The sequence below is a fragment of the Lutjanus erythropterus genome, chromosome 21 (assembly GCF_056507025.1).
Source record: "Lutjanus erythropterus isolate fLutEry1 chromosome 21, fLutEry1.hap2, whole genome shotgun sequence".
Classification (NCBI taxonomy): Eukaryota; Metazoa; Chordata; class Actinopteri; order Lutjaniformes; family Lutjanidae; genus Lutjanus; species Lutjanus erythropterus.
The window spans coordinates 27,804,407-27,824,009 of NC_139337.1; the positions used below are offsets into that span (position 1 = coordinate 27,804,407).

At 39.6% G+C, this 19,603-nt stretch overlaps 1 protein-coding gene across 2 annotated transcripts in view; it reads right to left on the minus strand.

The window, feature by feature from the left end:
* LOC146307791 (cadherin-18) overlaps positions 1-19,603 on the minus strand; it is a 167,993-nt gene that overhangs the window by 13,167 nt on the left and 135,223 nt on the right. For both annotated transcript variants that reach the window (XM_084746854.1, XM_084746853.1), the window contains 2 exons: positions 19,210-19,331; positions 15,266-15,383 (listed from right to left, as the gene is read on the minus strand). In XM_084746854.1, coding sequence (XP_084602980.1) covers positions 15,266-15,383; positions 19,210-19,331 — 240 coding nt within the window. The remainder of the gene's footprint in view (positions 1-15,265; positions 15,384-19,209; positions 19,332-19,603) is intronic.

Genomic DNA, 19,603 nt, shown 5'->3' on the forward strand with positions numbered 1-19,603 from the left:
TAAAAAAGGTTTCTTTTGGATTACCTCAGTAGCAAATATGGTGAAAGTGTTAAGCCGAAGATAATGTTTTTATGTTCACTGAGGGGTTCATTGACTGTTAGTCTTTCTTTTGGTGTGCACAAATGCACATTTAGATTAATATTGGTAATTATATGCACTTAAAATGTACATTTTTAAGTATACTTTTCACCCTTCACACTCAAACTTAAATGCCCATACACCATCCTGGTCACCAGAATCACCACCTACACCAGCTAACTGGATTTCTGTGTAGCTAATTTTAGTGGTTGTTCTTTGTAGTTAACATTAGAGGTTGAACTGTGCGGCTAACATTAGCGGTTTGTATGTGTTTCTTTAGATGTTGAGTTCTTGATGATAAAATACAGCATTTTCACAGCTGAAAAGCTTCTTTTTTTTCACTAGAGGCCTTGACAGTGAATTGATAGTAAGATTAGCTGGTCTCACTTGAATGTTGTTGTGAGACTCATAAAGTTTCGTAATGTGTGCACACTATGCATGATAGGAGATCATTCTTTATTTTTAAATATACTTTAAAATTGTAATCCTGCTTAATGGAAATTTTTTTGGTGCAATAATTATGTAATTCCATTCCAATTATGTAATATCCATTATTCTCCAAGCAACTATGTGCACAAAATAATAAAAATAACAAATAATAAAAAAAAACAATGTACATAATGTTTTTTTCCCTTATTCTAAAAAGGACAATATTCCTATTAAGCTGTTTACATGGCTAATGAAAACAAATATTCAACTAATATCTCAGCCATACATACTCCAATTATGGAAAAGTGGAACAGCTTGAGCCGACTGAGCCATTTTTCTTCTTTGCATAAAAAAACTTTTTTCTGTGTCTTCTTGCCATTTTCAACAGACCGGTTCGACCGCACGAACACAGCCTCCCTCTTTCATTCCTTCAACCATCTTCTCGAAAAGGTCAATGTTGCGATATTTGTGCACATCCAAAAACCATAATGTTTAAGAGTAGGTGTGTTTCTCTTTATGATCAGAAATGTGGGTTTATTTTTTATGAATGCATCTCTACCCCAGCCTTGCAAACTGCAGTAAAAACCCCATAATGTCAAACTTTGAAACAAGCTAGAACAACCTATAATCTTTTGTTGAGATAATGTACTTCTCTTCCCTAGATAAACTTGAATTTTTGAGTTTTAGAAAACCCCCAGATTCTGATTTTTTTTTTAAGTGTTCTCAGTGAGTGTGAACCCAAACTGTCATTATTTACTTACTCTGAATAATAACAGAAAATTAGTGTGCATGTAAACTTACTGACAGGGATGAAAAAATTCCAGTTGGCTTGAACTCCACACCTTGATGAAAGATGTTCTGATTTCGTCAAAACTAATGTATGTTAACAACTTTCAATGTGTTTGTCATAAAGATGGAATATGAACAGAATAACGTGCAGCGGGCTACAGGCCAATGTTCTCCGTATTTCTGTAGCCAACTGAAGCAGCCTTGTTTACTTCAGCCAAGTTTATTTTTACATCAGTGGAATGTGAAACAACAGGGAGATTATATAAATTAGGAGCAATATACTGTACATATATACTGTATATGCTAAAAAGCGATCCAACAGTTAGAAGGACATAAATCTCCTGCATGGAAAGCAACAGGGGCAACATCACTGGCAGAGCTGCCATTAGCCATCTGGTGGCATTTATGGTCCAGTTGCCCACCAGTTCCAAATTGAATCACTGCACTGCGTTGACTTCCACCATGGACTGTTTTGTCCATACTGTTGGAACACCGGCACAAAAGGACTGCCAGCAGAGTGTGACAAACCTTCTCCAAGGATAACCCAAAGAAACTAACAATGCCAACAGGAACGGGAGAACAACTGAATGTAATTTATTATAAAAAAAACATTGACTCTAAATAAAGGTGGATGATGTGTCTCCACTTCCTCCCACTGTACAAAAATGAAGCCAAACTATTCCAAATATTAGCGCTGCTGGCCGTCCTGCGCTGGTGACATCATTTAGTCTATCAAGTAGTGATCACTGTTGGAGCTGCAGTATTGAGGTCCTGACTGCACAGCTGGCCAACTCAGTCACAGCGTATGAAGAGCTCAGCTGTCAGTCATGATGTGAAACACGCTTTTAATATAATCAAACAACTAATTAAAACCACACTTATCAGAAAAAATGAACACGTGAACGTACATCAGCATAAGAACTACCTTATATAACATAAACAATCTTCGTGTTTAATTTGGGCATGGCACGTCTGCTACCATGGATGGGTGGGGCTTACGATCCATACTGCAGCCACGCATCTTAATACAGAGGCAGAAACATGGCGGTGCAACATGACGGGACCCTGAAGAGGTCCAGTGCCCTCTGTAGATATAAAAGACTCATTCAAACTTGTTCTCAGTCCCAGACATTTTGTCACGCACCAGGGCGACCAGCCCTGAACTCCCTGATCTGTTTAGCATCTGTATGAGATGGACTGGGCTTTCAAGTAGCTTCATAGCCGCTAAGATTAGCTTGTTAGCCAAACTCGTGCTCATAATTTCACCTGCACACCTCAATCTGCACAAAAATAGCTAATGGCTCAGTTGTTTCCTTTTGCGATAGTTCATACAAAGCTTATTTCATATTTGTTCAGGATGTTAAACACTTCCTATAAAAAGAAGTGCATGCTAAGAAGCTTACACCAACACATAGGCCCTCACACAACCACTTCACATGCTGGGCTGATCCGAGGGGGTTTACCATTAAGAATCTAACATGCGATGCTTATGGTACTTAGGCTGTGTGAGAGGGGTTATCCCAGCAGGAGGTCACCAGTTTAGCTATTTGGACACCCTACAGATACAGTTTAATGGACTACACACAGCACAGACACAACATCTGCAAAATGTAAGGCAAAACACCCCTTTAAACTGTTGTATTAGGAGATAAGGGATCAAATAATGTTTGAGAACCAACAGCCACAGCATATGATCAGCCAACCTTGTTCATTCAAAGTATATGGCTGGATGAATCACATACCTGGATGACTAACATGGGCCTCACATGACTGACTAACCAGAGAGAAACTTGCAGATGACACATTGCTGAAATATATATATATAAATATATATATTCACACAATATTTTAAGTTCCGAAAATGCTGAATCGTGCACAGGGCAACCTTTTCCTTTCCACCCAGCGAAAACACCTCCGCCGTGCTGTACTATCATGCTGCTGCTCTGAGACCTCGCCTCCCACTCCAATCTCTGCTCCATCTATGAATAATTATAATGATCGACAGTTGGAATGACAACACGTACTTCAAGCTTTATTAAGTCAGACTCGCAGTATCACCGTATCAGCAAGCAGATGGGTGGGGGGGGGGTTTGAGAGTGTGGAGTGTGAGAGATGCAAATAACAAGGAGGAGAGATGGGGAGTTGGAGGATGAGAGGAGAAGAAGGAGGGGCGAATGGAGGAGATGAGTGTGTGTGTGTGTGTGTGTGTGTGTGTGTGTGTGTGTGTGTGTGTGTGTGTGTGTGTGTGTGTGTGTGTGTATGTGTGTGTGTGAGCCAAAGAGGACGAAGACAGAGGCTGAGGCAGAGAGAGACAAACAAGCTGTATGTGTGTGTGTGTGTGTGTGTGTGTGTGTGTGTGTGTGTGTGTGCGTGTGTGCGTGTGTGTGTGTGTGTATGTGCACGCGGTGTTCGCAGTCACAGCCTTTACACTTTGAAGCACGGCTGCACGGGTCCTTGTACAGGCCACAATGAGGAAGTGCACATCAATTATGTCATGCTAATTTCACATTAAACCGCCTCCCGTTGCAGGTGGGTGGAGGAGAGCTGCGTGCTTGTTGATTAACGCCGCAGTGAGATGGGCCATCTGCAGCCACGTGGCTTCATAAGAGCAGAGACAGCATGCGTTAGCACAGCCACAGTTTAACCATGACATAACAGCTAATGCTGCAAACTGCAACATTTTAATATTTTACTTTAAATTTTGTTATAAGAAACATGTATATGTAATAGAACAATTGGGATATATTTATAATATTAAATTTAATCCCCCTTGGTTGGGGCGGCTGTAACACTTGTTGGTTCAAATTATTTTAGATGTGAAGCATTGCATGCACTCAAATATTATATATTAAAATCACTACATATATGATAGTCTGGACAGACATGGATGTAAACTTGACTGGTGGAGGCATACAACTGCGAGGCAGTAATTCTATATTTTGACCATTGACCATTGACAGCTGATATCTCACTTTTATTATTCTGCCACTGGGGGGGTGCACAAGTGATCAATAACTGCTTCATTATGAAATCTTGTTTGAGCTGTATGAGTTACGTTAGTGTTGGTGGAACATTCCAGATCTCTGCTGGTTCTATGTGGCAGTCGTGGTGGCATTGCAGTAGGTGCTTCACCACCTTTTGCCTGGTGGGGATCTGCACTCTGCTGAGTGGAGTCTTCTATTCTGAAATGTGTCATTTTTACATAAATTCAGTGAAATATGTTCATTTTCTTACAGATTAGCATGTCACACATGACACAGACAAACAGGGCTGAATTTTACAGAGCAGAAAAATATACATCCAAAGACTTTTTTTTTTTTCTTGCAGTATCTGGCGCCTGTTCCACATGTAAAGACAGAGAATTCTATGGAGTATGTGCAGTAAGTGTCATCACTCTAACTTTTTTCTGATTGGAGGAACTGAGTGTTACAATAGCCCCTGTTACACCTGCAGTGGGGTCTGACCGGGGGGAAATATGCTTTTAAGAGTATTCCACGGTTTATTGAAAATTATTATGAAGATTTTGATCTGTGTTATTTTTTAGATCACTTTTTACAATCATTCTCAATCTTTTCTTCCTGGTGTCTGAGTTTTTAATTACATTTAAAAATGCACACAGGCATTAATATGTATGTATGTGAGGTTCTGCACAAACCTGTGGAATTTCCTCTGCACCGGGTTCATTAAACCAAAGTACGAGCCACTAACTGGCAAACGGCCTCATTTTTTTTTAACTTTTCCAAAAGCATTAGCATGCGAGGTGAAATATCACTTACATAACTTTTGTATCACTTATGCATTACTGTCTCCCCATCTCAAGATATAAAGTTAAGTGAGGTTTCACAGCAGCATGAAGTTGGACGTGCATGAACTGAGCAATTGCATGGCAATACTTGATGTCTGTGGTCACTCTTAACTCTTCCTCATAGGTTGTTTTCTTGATTGATCCTATTTTATCATTCCATCATTTAAACTCTATCGTTGTATATAAAAATGAAAAACACTGCACATGTGGAAAAGTGCATAGAAAGCCAGACAGGCCATGATTTACATTTGATTATAGCAAGAGATGCCTGATTAGATTTCAGGTTTTACCATATTGTGAATGCAAATATCTTTGCTGTAGCACTGGCTCACTGTAAAACATAGGTGTGATTTTAAAAAAAAAAAAGAAAGAAAGAAAAGAAAAGGCAAACCAAAAATAGACCAACAATAGACATGCGACACAAACACATCTCTACAGACTTCACACTTGCCCACACATGCACTTAGCTGGATTCCTTGTGAACTTTGGTGGGTGTGTGTAGGTGCCGGTGATGGGATTCAGCACGAACCTTCTCTCCAGTTGCCACTTGGAGCACAACATAAACTGTCGTGGCACTATTTTGGGGAAGAATACATATTTGGTCACACTCTGATTTTGAGTACTTGCTGGGGATGGCCTGTGGTTTATACAGGCCACAAATGTCAATAAAATGTAGGTATTGTGCTGGTGCTGCAGGTATTTAAGTCCACATTAAAGTTTATAAGTTTAAATCATTTGCATTTGTTGCAAATGGTACACGCATTTGGGATTTTCTGATGTATCCACTGTCCAGTACACTGTATTTATCTATAAAGTTCTGTACTGGTTTCCACTGAAGGATGGCAGCTATTTCAAAGGAAGGTTGGCCCTTTGACTGTATACTTCCAGGATTGACTCCTATAAGCTGTTTTCTCATATAACTCTGTGTTCTGACCTGATTCTCAGGACGTTGGTCAGAGTCGCCCTTTCACATAAGAGAGTGTCCGTGTCACATGCACTCTCACCTACTACAAATACTCCATTTCAGAAAGGGTTGGAGCCAAGAACTGCACTGCAGTTTGTGGCCCGTCAAAGATGGTGGATGAAGCTACCACCTCATTTGGTGGGGTTTTGCACTGATATCAGTTCTGAATGCATTTGGGCATATCTGCAGTATTGGTGAAAAGAATGTAAAGCAACATACAGGGAAGATGTTTCTGGTTGTGTGCCAGTCACATGATAAAAACACATCCTCTTGGTTATCGTGAATTCTCCTGACAGTGACCACAGGGGCTCAATTGTACATTACACAATTTTACTAGGATGCTAGCAGGCTAAAGTCCATTTAATGTCTATTTGGGAAGACATAAGCTCACTAAGAATGGGTTGAACATTCCATACACACTGTCCCTCCAGTACAGTCCAGTGTAAAACGTAATAACGGCAATTAAGTGCTTTACATGGACATAGAAATGTAAAGATAAGACATCAAGAAAACATTAAAATTGTATTTACAAGACAACAAACACAAGAAACAGATGGTGAATAGAAGAGGGTCAAGGATGGACGCTTGTGGAACTCCACATGTGATTTTTTTTTTGTTTGTGTCAATTGGCTATTATGAATCTGAATGCTGGGTGGCAGCTGCATTTTTGTGATAATTAAATGTTCGAAATGTGCAAAGATGTACACTGTTATTAGTCTGCTTTGACTAATTACATGTAAGTATTTGATACAGAAGGTTTGTGACTGGTTCTGGTTTGGTAAGACCCTGTCAACAAATACAGATGCAGTTCTAATCTAGGTGTTGTTTTACGGCAGCCTTGAATGTCAAAGAATAATATCATTTTCTGGAGCAATAAAAGGCCTTTTATGCAAAAAGAAAACAGCACGTCAAGAGACAAACGGAAAATCTCCTTTAAAAGAAGCCCCTGCATTCAATAAGGATTAGTCTGACTCAGTAAGGCTTAGTTTAGCAAAACATGCCCGGCAGTGACAACAGATAGCAGTTAGTGATCTGGCTGCTTGTAAAAAAAACATGTTTTGACCAATGCATTGGTTTCAGCATATACATCTCAGCATGGCATGTTTGTTCCATAAGGTTGTGTTTTGTGTATTTGTGCTAATTATGGGTTGGCCTGTATGCTTCTGCAGTTACAATCAAAAGGGACTGCAGAATACTATCATTATGTTCCTCTGGTACACAGGAACAAATTGGTTCACAGCTCCAATGTGGCACTGGCGGCTGCTGAGGCCTTACTGCACACATAAAAAGCTTCTGCAAAACAATGTTGGTTTATTTAATTTTAACAACTCTGTTCATTTTTCTTAAATCATAAACATCAAGTAATTAGGAGGAGGAAAAAAAACAAACAAATGATGCCAGGAAAGCAAATCAGATACTCCAAAGTGAGATTGTAACTGACAATTTTTGCTTGTTTTGCTGTGCCAGTTTTGACAAACCTGCACGAGACAAGCTGCTCTGCCCTCTCTGCACAAATCCTGCTGTTTCAGCAGATAATGGCTGTTTGGGAATGCAGAAGTATAACACCCGTTGCAAGTGGAGTGTGAATGACATAAAATCTAATTAAACGTCCCACATATCAATGACTTGACAGTGCCTCTTTCAACACAGCTGATTAACTGTAATATTATAAGGTCTTCTGTATGCACACTGGAAGAAGATGCCTGTAGAAATCAATTGATCTATTTAAGTATGTGGGTTATTTAGAGATCGTAGCCTCCATTAAATTGCCTTTTTAGAAGCAAATGTCATCACAATGTGACAGATAAGGAGGTCAAAGAGGCATTCAATTTTCAGTCATTGTAAAGTAGGCATAGTCAAGTTGAATGTAGTTAAAGGGCTTTTAACAGAACAGGTTTGTCACAAAGTGCTTCCCTGGAGCTGCAGAGTAGAAGCATCCCCCTTGTTTTTTCCTGCTTTAATGGGGCCTAATATACTGTAAGAGTCTGACCTGCATTTGTTGTAGCTCATCCAGCGCTTCAGCTGCATGAGCACATCTGCATGACAACTGTGTGTTCAAGGACCCCTCCATGCTTGGATCTCTGCAAACAATTCAAGCAAGGTAAAAAGCCTAGTAGACATAAACGTAGACAGAATCCTTGTTTCTTTTTCTTTTTTTTGGCCAAAAATTGACACCCAACCACTACGCTGATTTGATTTTGTTAAACAGCGCCGGAGCTGTTACAGTTCTCTGTAGGAAAAGCACAGATTGTAACAAGATAATAGCTTTTAACAAATCCGATATGTTTGCGAGAACAGGAAATACATAGTTTCCCTGAAAAAGCCAAAATGCTTTAGTTAATGAGTTCTTTGAAAAGTCATGATTGTTAAATTACCTCACACGAGTGAGAGGACGGGATCAGTTGCAGGTATCATTAGTTATTTAACTGAAAAGTAGCCATTAAAGGGGCAGTTCACTGAAAAATCAAAAACTCATTTTATTCCCCTCTTACCTCTAGTGCTGTTTAAACATCTAGATAGTTTTGGTGTGAGTTGGTTAGTTTTTGAGATATCAGCTGTAGAAATTTCTGTCTTCTCTCCAATATAATGGGACTAAATGGCACTCTGAGCACCAAAATAATACATCTGAAAAATTCAAAACCAGTGTCTCTTTCCAAAAATTATTACAAGGTTATTCAAGATGAGCAGTGAACAATTCGTGTACTACTTTTTTTTCTGGTAGAAAGAGAGTAGAATCACAAGTAGTTTCTACTAGCAGAAAGAAAATAGTTCACAACAAGGTTTGTGGATTATTTTGAGCAACTGGGTCATGATTTCTGGAAAGAAACTCTGGTGTCGAGTTTTTCAAATGTGCCATTTAGTCCCATTATATTAAAGAGAAGACATTTCTCCAAAACTCTTCAACTCTCACCAAAGAAATCTACATGAATAAAGAGCACTACAGGTAGGAGGAAAATATATATTTTTGATTTTGAGGGTGAACACTCCCTTTAAGTATATCAGAGTGTCTCAAACTAAACTCTTTTCGTAATGCAAAAACTGAGCCGCAAAACTCCAAGTCCATGAGGATCCGCTGTGAGCAAACTGTAAGCGAGGAGGAAAGGAGGTCATGAGAGAGTTAGTCGTGCGAGTGACTGAGAGGGATTTTCGTCAGTTGCACAACAACAGAGGGAGGTATTAGGCTCTGGCACAGAGAAGCTACCAACTGTTGGTCTGCTACAAGAGCAATGAACGGAGTTGCTTGGAGTGTGAAGAGCTTACTTTAATTATCAGACACAGGAGTCAACAGTATGGTGCATTGTGCCGCTTTCTCTCTCTCACCCAGATATTGTGAACACAGTAAATAACTTCTAATACACAGTGGCTATATGACTCCAACGCCTCTTTTGAATGGAAGTGCAAATGCGGGCTTCAAGTGACTGGAGACGACTGAAGCAGCATGAACTCAGAGTGCAGAGGCTTAACATGAAGAGGGAGGGAGGTTGGTGTTTTGAAACTCCAGATGAGCTGGAAGGAACAAAGAGAAAAAAAATGAGGCACCCAGGGTGTAAAAGCCAGTTTGGCTATTTGCACCCAAAGTGAAATAACCACCCAGGTGTATACAGCACAGCATGGCTCAGACTTGCACCCGGGTGTCCGCAGACAAACAATGCAGTTTGTCATGCAGATGTAAATAGCCATACTGGCTACTTATACCACGCAGAGACAAACCATCTTTTCCTAAGCCCGACCAAGTAGTTTGTTTCCTACACCTAACCAAAAGTTTTGTTGCCTGAACCCAAACAAACCGCCACTAATAATAAGTCAACTAAGTCTAAAAGTCTAGTTAATACATCTAATAGTGCACTAGAACCCCACAGACAGGGGATCAATATAGGGCAGATGCTATTTGCACTCAAGGTGGGATAGTGTATGAGACTGTGGCCATTGCAACCGGGCGTACATAGCCTATAAAGTAGAGATGAGCATCCAGGTGTCCGTAGCCAGCAATGCTATTTGCACCCAAGGCTATTTACACCTGGTGTATATAGCCTAGCATGGCAAAGAAAAGTACCCAGGTGTCTGTAACCCCTGTGGCTTTTTAAACCTCCCATTGTCTCACAGAGCAGGACTAAAACCCCACTCTCCCACAAGAGAGTTGTGGATGAAAGGTTGTGGTAGATGACTGGGTTTAGCACAGGAGATTTATTGCTCTTTACAGTTAAACCAAGGAGGCAAAGTGTGACCAAATGGCTGCAATGTTCCTATTTTCACCCAGGTGCAAATAGACACTCTGTTAATATAAATGAGTAAGCAAACAAATTACAGAGCAGAACAGATCAGAAACAGGTGGTGAAAAGCACATCGTGACGCTAAACAGTATAAGAGCCTGACAAAAGCGTTGTCCTTGAGTGATAAACCACTGAATATAACTGTGCGTCAGTTAGTGAGTAGCTTGAAAGGTAGTGCTTAAAACAGGAACCACTTCCCTTGTCTAAAAGCTAGTTTTAAGTGTGCCCTTGATCAAGGCATTTAACTGCTCCAGTGGAGCTACTCTGTGGTCAACAGAACAAGTTGAAGGCTTTGTTTTGTGGCCACGTTTCCTTTCATCTGGTCAACTAACCGTCCCGCTTGTTACTCTAAATCAGAACATGCCCTTTAACAGCTTTCCCGGTTATAGAAAGGAAGCTGAATTAGGAAATACAAGGGAAGGTGTTAGAACGGTCATCTGAATCCCTTTTCTAAGCATAAATTGTGAGTATTTCAGGATCTGTTAGTTACATGACCTATTTATCCTGGAGGGATAATTTATCCAGTGGGGAATAAGTTCCTCCTCATAGACTGTCCTCTCTATCCCCCCACTCTCTATTCTTCCAAGTTTTCTCTAACAAATGATTAAAATATGAATAATTTTCTATTTCCATGTCATGACACATAATCGTCCCATCCCACGTGGGATTATATCACAGCCACAGTCTGAGAAAAACAAGACCCTGTGGGATGGTATGCAGCAGGAGCTAAACCCAAATTGAAAGGCGCCATTACTCAAACAGCATGAACGAAAAAAAAAAAAAAGAAAAGCTGCTATCAATCCTTCAAGAAAGACAAGTTTCCTTCCTGAATGGTTGGGGAATATTTTTGCTGCAGATGGCTCTGTTGTAATAAATCTGACGACTTTTGAGAGAATCACTTAACAAGAGCGGGGCATATTTTCTAATGGTGGGTATATGGATTGAGAAATCTGGTGTTTTAAGGGTTTAATTTGCACTGTGCACTCAAAATACACATGACCCGTCCCCGTCGGTGAACTTACTCACCAGGCAAATCCCCGTAAGGCCTGGCTTGAGGAGGGTCGGGGTTCCTCGCGGACCTTTCTAAAGACACGGATCTACAGACGGCTTTGAATTGCTCCTGCTCTGCTCCTTCATCTGACCCAACACACCAGTATCATGCAGAATTTGTATTAGGTCTAATGAACTGCATTTGAACTGCCTATGACTGAACTCTAAGCTCTCCAATTTGTTGTTTTATTGTCTTATTTGTAATCTATGTTGACTGTGGTGAAGCTAAATACTGTCCACGTCATAGATAATTACTTGTTTTTAATAATGTTAATTGTCCTGTTTTGTATAACTGTTTTAATTGTAGCCCATGTTGATTATAGTGAAGCCAAAGACAATTTTCCAAAGTACTGGACTGACAGGAGACTGACTTTTTTTTTTTTTTTTTTTTTTTTTTTTTTTTAATGAAAGTAGTTAATTTAACCCAAACCATAATCTTTTCCTCAACCTAACCAAGTTGTTTTGGTGCATAAACTTACTCGAGACTTTTATTTTGAAAGTCTAACACAACATTACGTATTTATTATTTACATAGTCTATAAACTAAAACTGAACTATAATGCAGATTTTTATTTTTTGGAGTGAGCGAGGGGGGTCAAACAGCATTCTGTGTCACTACGATAGAAACCTAGGTGTCCTCTTTAAATTGGTGGTATTCTGAATACAGTTACTGTCTTTAAAAATAGATTACATGAAGGGATTACTTTGTGTTTGCTATAACTGCTCTAAAATTCATATGAGGCGTGCAGTTTGTGTGCTCTGAATGTCCCTGCTACACACCAAACAAGAAGAGATGCCCAGCTGAGACAGAAATATAAAGTAAAATACATTTTACACACATTGTCAAGGAGGTCTCAACATACCCTAACACTGCTCATTAAATCTGAATAAGTAGCCGGCTAATTTGCTCAACTGAAGTGATGATATGTATCACTAATTAGGCAGAAACACAAAAACTGTAAATAAGTCAACACATTTACTCAACATGTTCTAGCCTGTGCTTTAGATGTGTGTGGCATGCGTAAGATGCTCTAGGTGACCAAGTGAGAACAGTAAAGGGACCACAACATCCAAAGAGACTCAAGGCAAATGGGCTCTGCAAGATGTTTTTGAAGCGTTCGAAAAGTAATCCACAGTATTTAGAAAAGGTTACTTAAGTAATCTAATTAAATATGTTGAATTAAATTACATTTGAGGACATGTAATCAGCAATCTGTAGTGGAAGGAGCTATGACCTTCAACAAAAAAGGTGCCATTACGGATGAAACAGTCATTTTAGAAAACTTTACATACTCGTATTTGTGGCCATGATGGGCATAATTTACATTTTATTATTCACAATGATATAATAAGCCTCACATTATCTGGCAGACATTCATATAAAAAAACATGACTGCGTCGCTGTGGCCTGCTTGTTGTTGGTTAACCAGCGATTTCTCAGTATTAAGTTTTCCATTAGTTTTCTATCAAGTCCACGCTGTGATTCCCTAACACAACATATGGTAAATCAGCAAGAGATGTTTTGCAGGCAATCTTGGAGGTGTACCTCTGTTACCCAGGGGAGTTTCTGAGAAATTTACAGCGACAAAAATAGGAAATATATTTAAAAAGTGTTTTTCACGACATATACAACATAGTCAAAAAGGTGCCAAAAGAACGGTCCTCAAATAGTTGGGATAAAAAGGGCGTCACTGTGTGATTCCAGGTTTTAAGTCCAGAAATCTTCGACGTGTTGTATTCAGTGTTTGATTAGGTAAAAATATTTCAGCCTCATGGGAAATGATGGCTCCTGCACCAGACCGGAGTTATTACAATTTTGTATTTCTCATTAGTTTTTATTTTTATTCCATTTTTATTTTTGGTATTGGTTTAATTCAGTTTTCAGTTTATTTCAGTATTAGTTTATTATTATCATACAGGGAATATTTTTTCCGGGCTAAGTATTACAATACAAACACAATACTTTGTGAAGGCAGTTGACTCACAGTCATGTAGACATCACAGTCTCAATAAACATGTGCACAAATGCCTCCTCAAGCTTGATGTGTTGGTGAATGAGACCAATTTGACAAAGTCTGAAGACATTTCCTTATGTTTGTGTTTTTTTCCTAAAATCCAGTTTTTATTATTATTTAATCTAATTAAAATGTTTTTTCACTGCTAGTTTTAGTTTAGTTTTAGTTAAGTTTTAGTTAACTATAATCAGTGGTCAACGGTAATTAAGTACATTTACTTGAATACTGTACTTAAGTACATTTTTTGAGTATCTGTACTTTACTTGAGTATTTCTTTTTTTGGAAACTTATGACTTTCACTCCACTACATTTCAAAGACAAATATTGTACTTTTGACTCCACTACATAACAAACACAAGCAAGCTCTTCCTCCTTCATTCAAACAAGACTGATGGCGACAGCAGGAGAAAGAAAATTAAATCTCAAGATGTTATTATAATTAGAAAAAGAGAAATAATTACAGGCTTACAGCTTTTAATGTGGGATTGTTTTTGTCAGGGTGAAAAATACCACATAATTAATGTATATACTGATCCTGATGACAGAAAGAAATCTTAGTTATTTAACAGACTTTGAGAACTCCTTACAGTCGGCTTCAATCTAATTTTATGCAGTGATTTTAACATAGTTACATCAGAAAATGACAACAGCTGTACTTTTTGTTTTCATTTCTATACTGAAGTTTTTATAGGTGTTTCTATAGGCTTTGTGAAGCAGAGAGGTTCTACAAGCAAGTCAGGTTCTGCAAATGCACTGTTAAAACAATACAGCAATGCATTGATATTAGAAAACGTACTTTGTAATTTTTACCAGGAGAATTTATACTTTGACTAACTACTGGGGTTGAGTACTTTGTCCACCACTGACTATAATAACCTTTGCTGAGACAGTAATGGACATAACTAAAGTAAATTTTCTCTCCTTTCCCCAAACAAGTACCATCACAGTTCCACTTCTTGGGACCACTGACTCGGGGCCGAGCTGCTCTGCTGGGTTAATATGCGTAAAACTGAAACTAATGTTGAATAAATACCACATTTGCACGTTGCAAAATAATACTTCACTGTCCTCCAGGATATATTTGTCTTTCAAGTAGTGTTTCTGTCGATATTTGCTTTATTTGATTCATCTGCCCCCTAGAAGTGGAGGTGGGCAGGAGGTAAGGGATGTCTCTAAGTGCCACTTACATGAATGCAGCAAAAGTTGCCTCTGCGTCTCAATATACTATAGCTAAAGAAGACTGGGGGGAAGCTTGTGGTGAGAAGCAACTGGACCGAGGGCTAAACAGACTTATCTCCTATTATCACATTGATTTTTCTGATCTCTCTGGCGCTCCCTTCCTCTCTGTTTTCCTGCCTCTCTCTGGCTCACGGATTCATCTGGAGTGCTGTGAACTCCTCCTCTCAGTGGGCAACTGTGGGATCTTCTGGCTGAGAGCTTTTAAAAGCCCTGTGATTGCGGACCAACCCAGGGCTAGGTATTCACCTGAGACTGTGATGGTTGCCGTGGTAACGCCAACGGTTGGCCCTCGCGCTGGCATAAAATAATGCACGCAGGAGGGGGAAAGGGAGCGCACCAGAGCGGGTAATCCATTTGACAACACAATACACAAACATGCCAAACCACTATGACTTATGTTTCATGAAGACCGGACTCAGAGTAGATCCCAGAGGTATTTGGATCTTCAGATGTCGACGGTAGCCAGTTGACACAGCGCTTTTCTCTACTGCACCTCCAAGGTATGAGAAAATCAGTACAGCTTATTGGCTCTTGGAATGTGAGCAATGAGGATGGAGTCCTGCCCCGAAGGCAGAGTGCAAAACTCATAAGAAATGCAAACAAACATATTGATCGCTTTAATTACCTTCATTGTCTTTCAGGGTGAAGTTGGGATTAACTGGTAGCTGGCTCGGCAAAGCAAAGGAAAACCGCTGTCCATTGGCAAAGTCATCCTTATCCACTGCTGTGACAGTCTGGATCACCTGTTGTTCAAAAGGACCACAGGGTAAATTACTCTCCACAGACAACATGTGCAACATTTAATTAGCCGCTGCACCGGTTAGAATAATTTTTCACCCTAGTTGCAAACAGGAGGTGATTTACAACCCCAGTTCCATAAAAGTTGGGATGTTGTGTAAAGCAGAATATAATGATTTGCAAATAATTTTCAACTTGTATTCCAGAGCAAATACAAGATATTCAATGTTCAAACTGATAAACTGTATTGGTTTTTGTAAATATACACTCATTCTCAATTTGATGCCTGGAACATGCTTCAAAAAAGTCAGAAAGGGGTAAAAAAAAAAAATATATATTAGGAAACTTGTGGGTTGCTCAAAAAATGTCTTTTTGGATCATTCAAAAGATGAAAAGGTTACTTAGTATAAGGAGACAGTATGATGATTGGATATTAAAGGGGCGTCCTTAACTAGGCTCAGTCATTCACAAGCATGTATGGGCGGAGGTTCACCACTTTGTGCAAAACTGTGTGGGCAAGTAGTCCACAAGTTTAAAAATAGTTCTCAACACAAAACTGGAGGAATTCAGGGATTTCACCATCTGCAATCCATTATCTCATTAAAAGATTCACAGAATCCAGAGAAATCTCTACATGCAAGGGGCAAGACCAAAGACCTTGAATACCAGTGACCTTTGACCTCTTAGGCTGCACTGCATTGCAAACTGCATTAAAAAAAACACCTAATTCATTCATTCATTCATTTAACCTTTATTTTAACAGTGAGGTAGAAACCCCATTTACAATGTAGCTGAGTAAAACAATACAAAAATAAAACTGTATAGAGTTTGGTGACATTTAGGAAAACCGTTTTCAGCAAACATAGTGTGACGCTGTATCTGTAAATCAAAGTTAACATGCAAAGAGAAAGTCATATATCAACATAAACCAGGAAGGCTGCCTACTTCAGAGATGGACTGATGCAAAGTGGGAAAAAAAAAGTGCTGTGGCCTGATGAGTCCACATTTGAAATTGATGTAACACAGTGGTAAACAAGCTCCTGTCCCCACTTTTTTGAAGCATGTTCCAGGCATCAAATTCAGAACTTGTGTATATATGCAAAACAAAAGTTAATCAGTTTGAATATTAATTATTTTGTCTTTGAACTGTACTCAATTGAATATAAGTTTCTGCAAACCATTGCAATCTGTTTTACAAACTGTCCCAACTTTTTTTGGGATTTGGGGTTGTAGTTTCAGATGCAGATCTCATTTGTTGATCATAATTGGCCAGAGTCAGAGTTCCTCTGACCTACAGCCATCTGCTCTTGTAATATTTTCCTCTCTATACCTGTGCGCACTGCCTTCAATAGAGTGGCTGGTGATGATGATGCAAAGGTTTCAGAGCATTCAGCTTGTGCCGGGGGGGGGGGGCGGGCATCTAACAATGACAGGGGTGCTCTGAGGGCAACCTCGCTGCCACTTTTGTCATCTTGTTACCCTTAATTGGTAAGAGACACAGCGAGAGCTGGGAGAGAGAGGGACGCAGTTGAGAGAAAAACGACCTGATAGCCGCTGTCACCACAGGGAGTTCTTATCTGCAGTGAGATTTGGGGTGTTGTGCTCCTGGTATACTTGTGCAAACCTCTGTCTTTAACCGGGCAGCATTAGGATGTATTTTGTGTGTGGTTGAGTTTACTTATGTGGATGTCATGGTTGACAGGGTGGCACTAGTGGGAGCCTTTGGCTGAGAAGAGCAGGTTTATCTTGTACTAATGATTCTAGAGTTGTAATGATTCCCCATTAATGTGAAAAATTAGCTAACTGTCACTTGATTACTCCTAAAAAAATAGCCCAGTGGGAGGTTGAGAAAACCAGAGGAAGCAATACAATTTGCTATTAGCTTGAAAATGCCTGCCTGAAGAAACGCAGAGGTTGGCTTATGAGTGGGTTCTATGTTGTTCCCCATAATGCAATTTTTGGTTTAGAGTATAGTGAGTCCGATGTGTCTCTGCTCTCATCTAAGGGAAGTTTGTGCTCAGATTTCTTCTGCCCTAGATGATATCATCATATGTCTTATTCTGGCCACAACCCAAAGGTATTTTATTTACCATCATGGACGAGTAAATAAATCAAAAATGTTCACTTTTAAGAACAATATTGACCTTTGTCTTTTAAAATAAATACTCAAAACCACTGAAAACCACGGGTTCACTAGGAAGCTGCTGAGCCTGGTTATGTTTCCCCGCGAATGGAAGCTAACAACTAACGCTTACGGTTATCTACTAAAGCTATCTGTCCTGCAGCAAACTGGGAAAAAATCAGAGGAAAAAACAGAAAAAAGCTTTTGTACACTGAGGCCTGTTCCCCCAGATAATTTCTTTCTGTGCTCCACTGTGTTGAAAGCAACAAAGTGCTTCATTGGATGCAAATTTACACCTCATAGTGCAGGATGAGTCATCAACAGTTTTTAATTGTTTTCCAGGAAAAAAACAAACTCTGAAATAACATGAAAAATACCAGACAGTACCTACAAAATAACTTTTTAGTCATTATTGTGCCAAATACTGGCATATAGGTGACATATCATGCAATATGTGACACTTACACATCGACTTTAACTTCATGGGAACTTTAAGGAATTGTCCATTTCAAATTGTTGAGCCATACAGAGCTGACAAGAGTCTCACTCTCACTATTTTTGTAATACCACACTCTTCAGATCCAAGAGGCCCCAAATCAGCTCACTTTATTATTCACTGGCAGTTACATTTTAGCACCTAATGTCCTCAGTGCTGTGCACAAATCTCTAACCTTGATTTCTGACTTGTGGCATTGAAAATGAAGTCAAAATGTGAATTTTGTGAATCACTGTAAACCTACGGGTGTTACAAGGTTCCATTTTTTGCCAACACCACACTAACTCAGTAGCTTCTCTTAACACTGAGGCTCTATTTATGGTGACCCGAGGCCGCTAACTAAAGGCAAAGAGAAGCTGTGTTAACATTGTTATCTATTTTCTTTTTGCTCAATTTCACTGGTGTCCTGGTTAAACCTGCAGCTTAATAAATCTTGAGCACTGATTTATCATTTGAACTAGGTGTCCTCTTACAATTTCCATAAAAACCTGCCAGCCAATCAGAGGATTTTCCATGTATATGGCATGAAAATTGAAATGTAAACAAATTATGAAACATTAAGCAGCTCTATTCTTTCTCACATGTTGTCTGACTGGTAGTGTGCCGTTGTCTCGTTCAAAACATAATTCTTTCCACTTTATGCCCTCGGCCAAGAACCCTGCGGCTATAAACCAACCTTAATTCAAATTTAATGCAAACTTTAATTCAAACTTTTCTCTCACTTGCTTGGAACTATTAAAAATGTATTTAGTTGTGTCTTCCCAGTCTTTACTCCATCATCCTTTCCCATCCACCCTTTCAGCCATTTCCATGCTACTGATTGCCTTATATCTCCAAAACCTTCTTAATTCGAATGAATCAAAGACTACTGAGAGCAAATTGGAATGAGCTTCGATTTAGAGCTGTCATGGTTTGCTGCTAAGATACTCATTTTGAATGAGGGATGATTAAGCAGTGCTCTCCAGTGCCTTCAGAGTCTCTCACCGCTCGGCTCCAAGTGAACAAACCCAAACTGCTGTGGGAAACAATAGCTCAGTGCAGAATGTATGTAGCCAGGGAGACGACTGAGGTAAATGCACAGCTCTCAACACTTCTGAGGTGCGCCTGTGGTGTAGGAAGGTTTTGAGTGTGCGAGGAGTGTGTGGGAGAGAAAAATGATACAGAGACAGAGATAGCTGTTGCAGATTTTTCTAGGTGAATACTAGACGCTCACCTGTCCTGGCCTTGAGCTCTCGCACACAATGACTTCCTCGTCGGTGGCTATTTCTGGCGGATTGTCGTTCACGTCCAGCACCTGGACGGTAACAGGGACGTGGCTCAGCAGGCTGGGGTTGTCTGGAGCAGAGACAGAACAAGTGCAAAAAAGAAGATGAAAGTCAAAAGTAAGCCTTAATGACAAAGTGGAGCGTCAAACAGTGTAATTTTAAACTGGGACACGCTGTGCTCTTCTAGTTAGACTGCTTATGGCTTTTGTCTTAGGCTGCGTCACTTTAAAAGCACTGAGGGATGCAATGTTGCAGAAGGCAGATCTGTGTATTAAAGCACATCTGATCATCTTTGCGAGGCTTTTTTTTTTGGTTCCAGATGGCGTACTTGGATGTGATGCA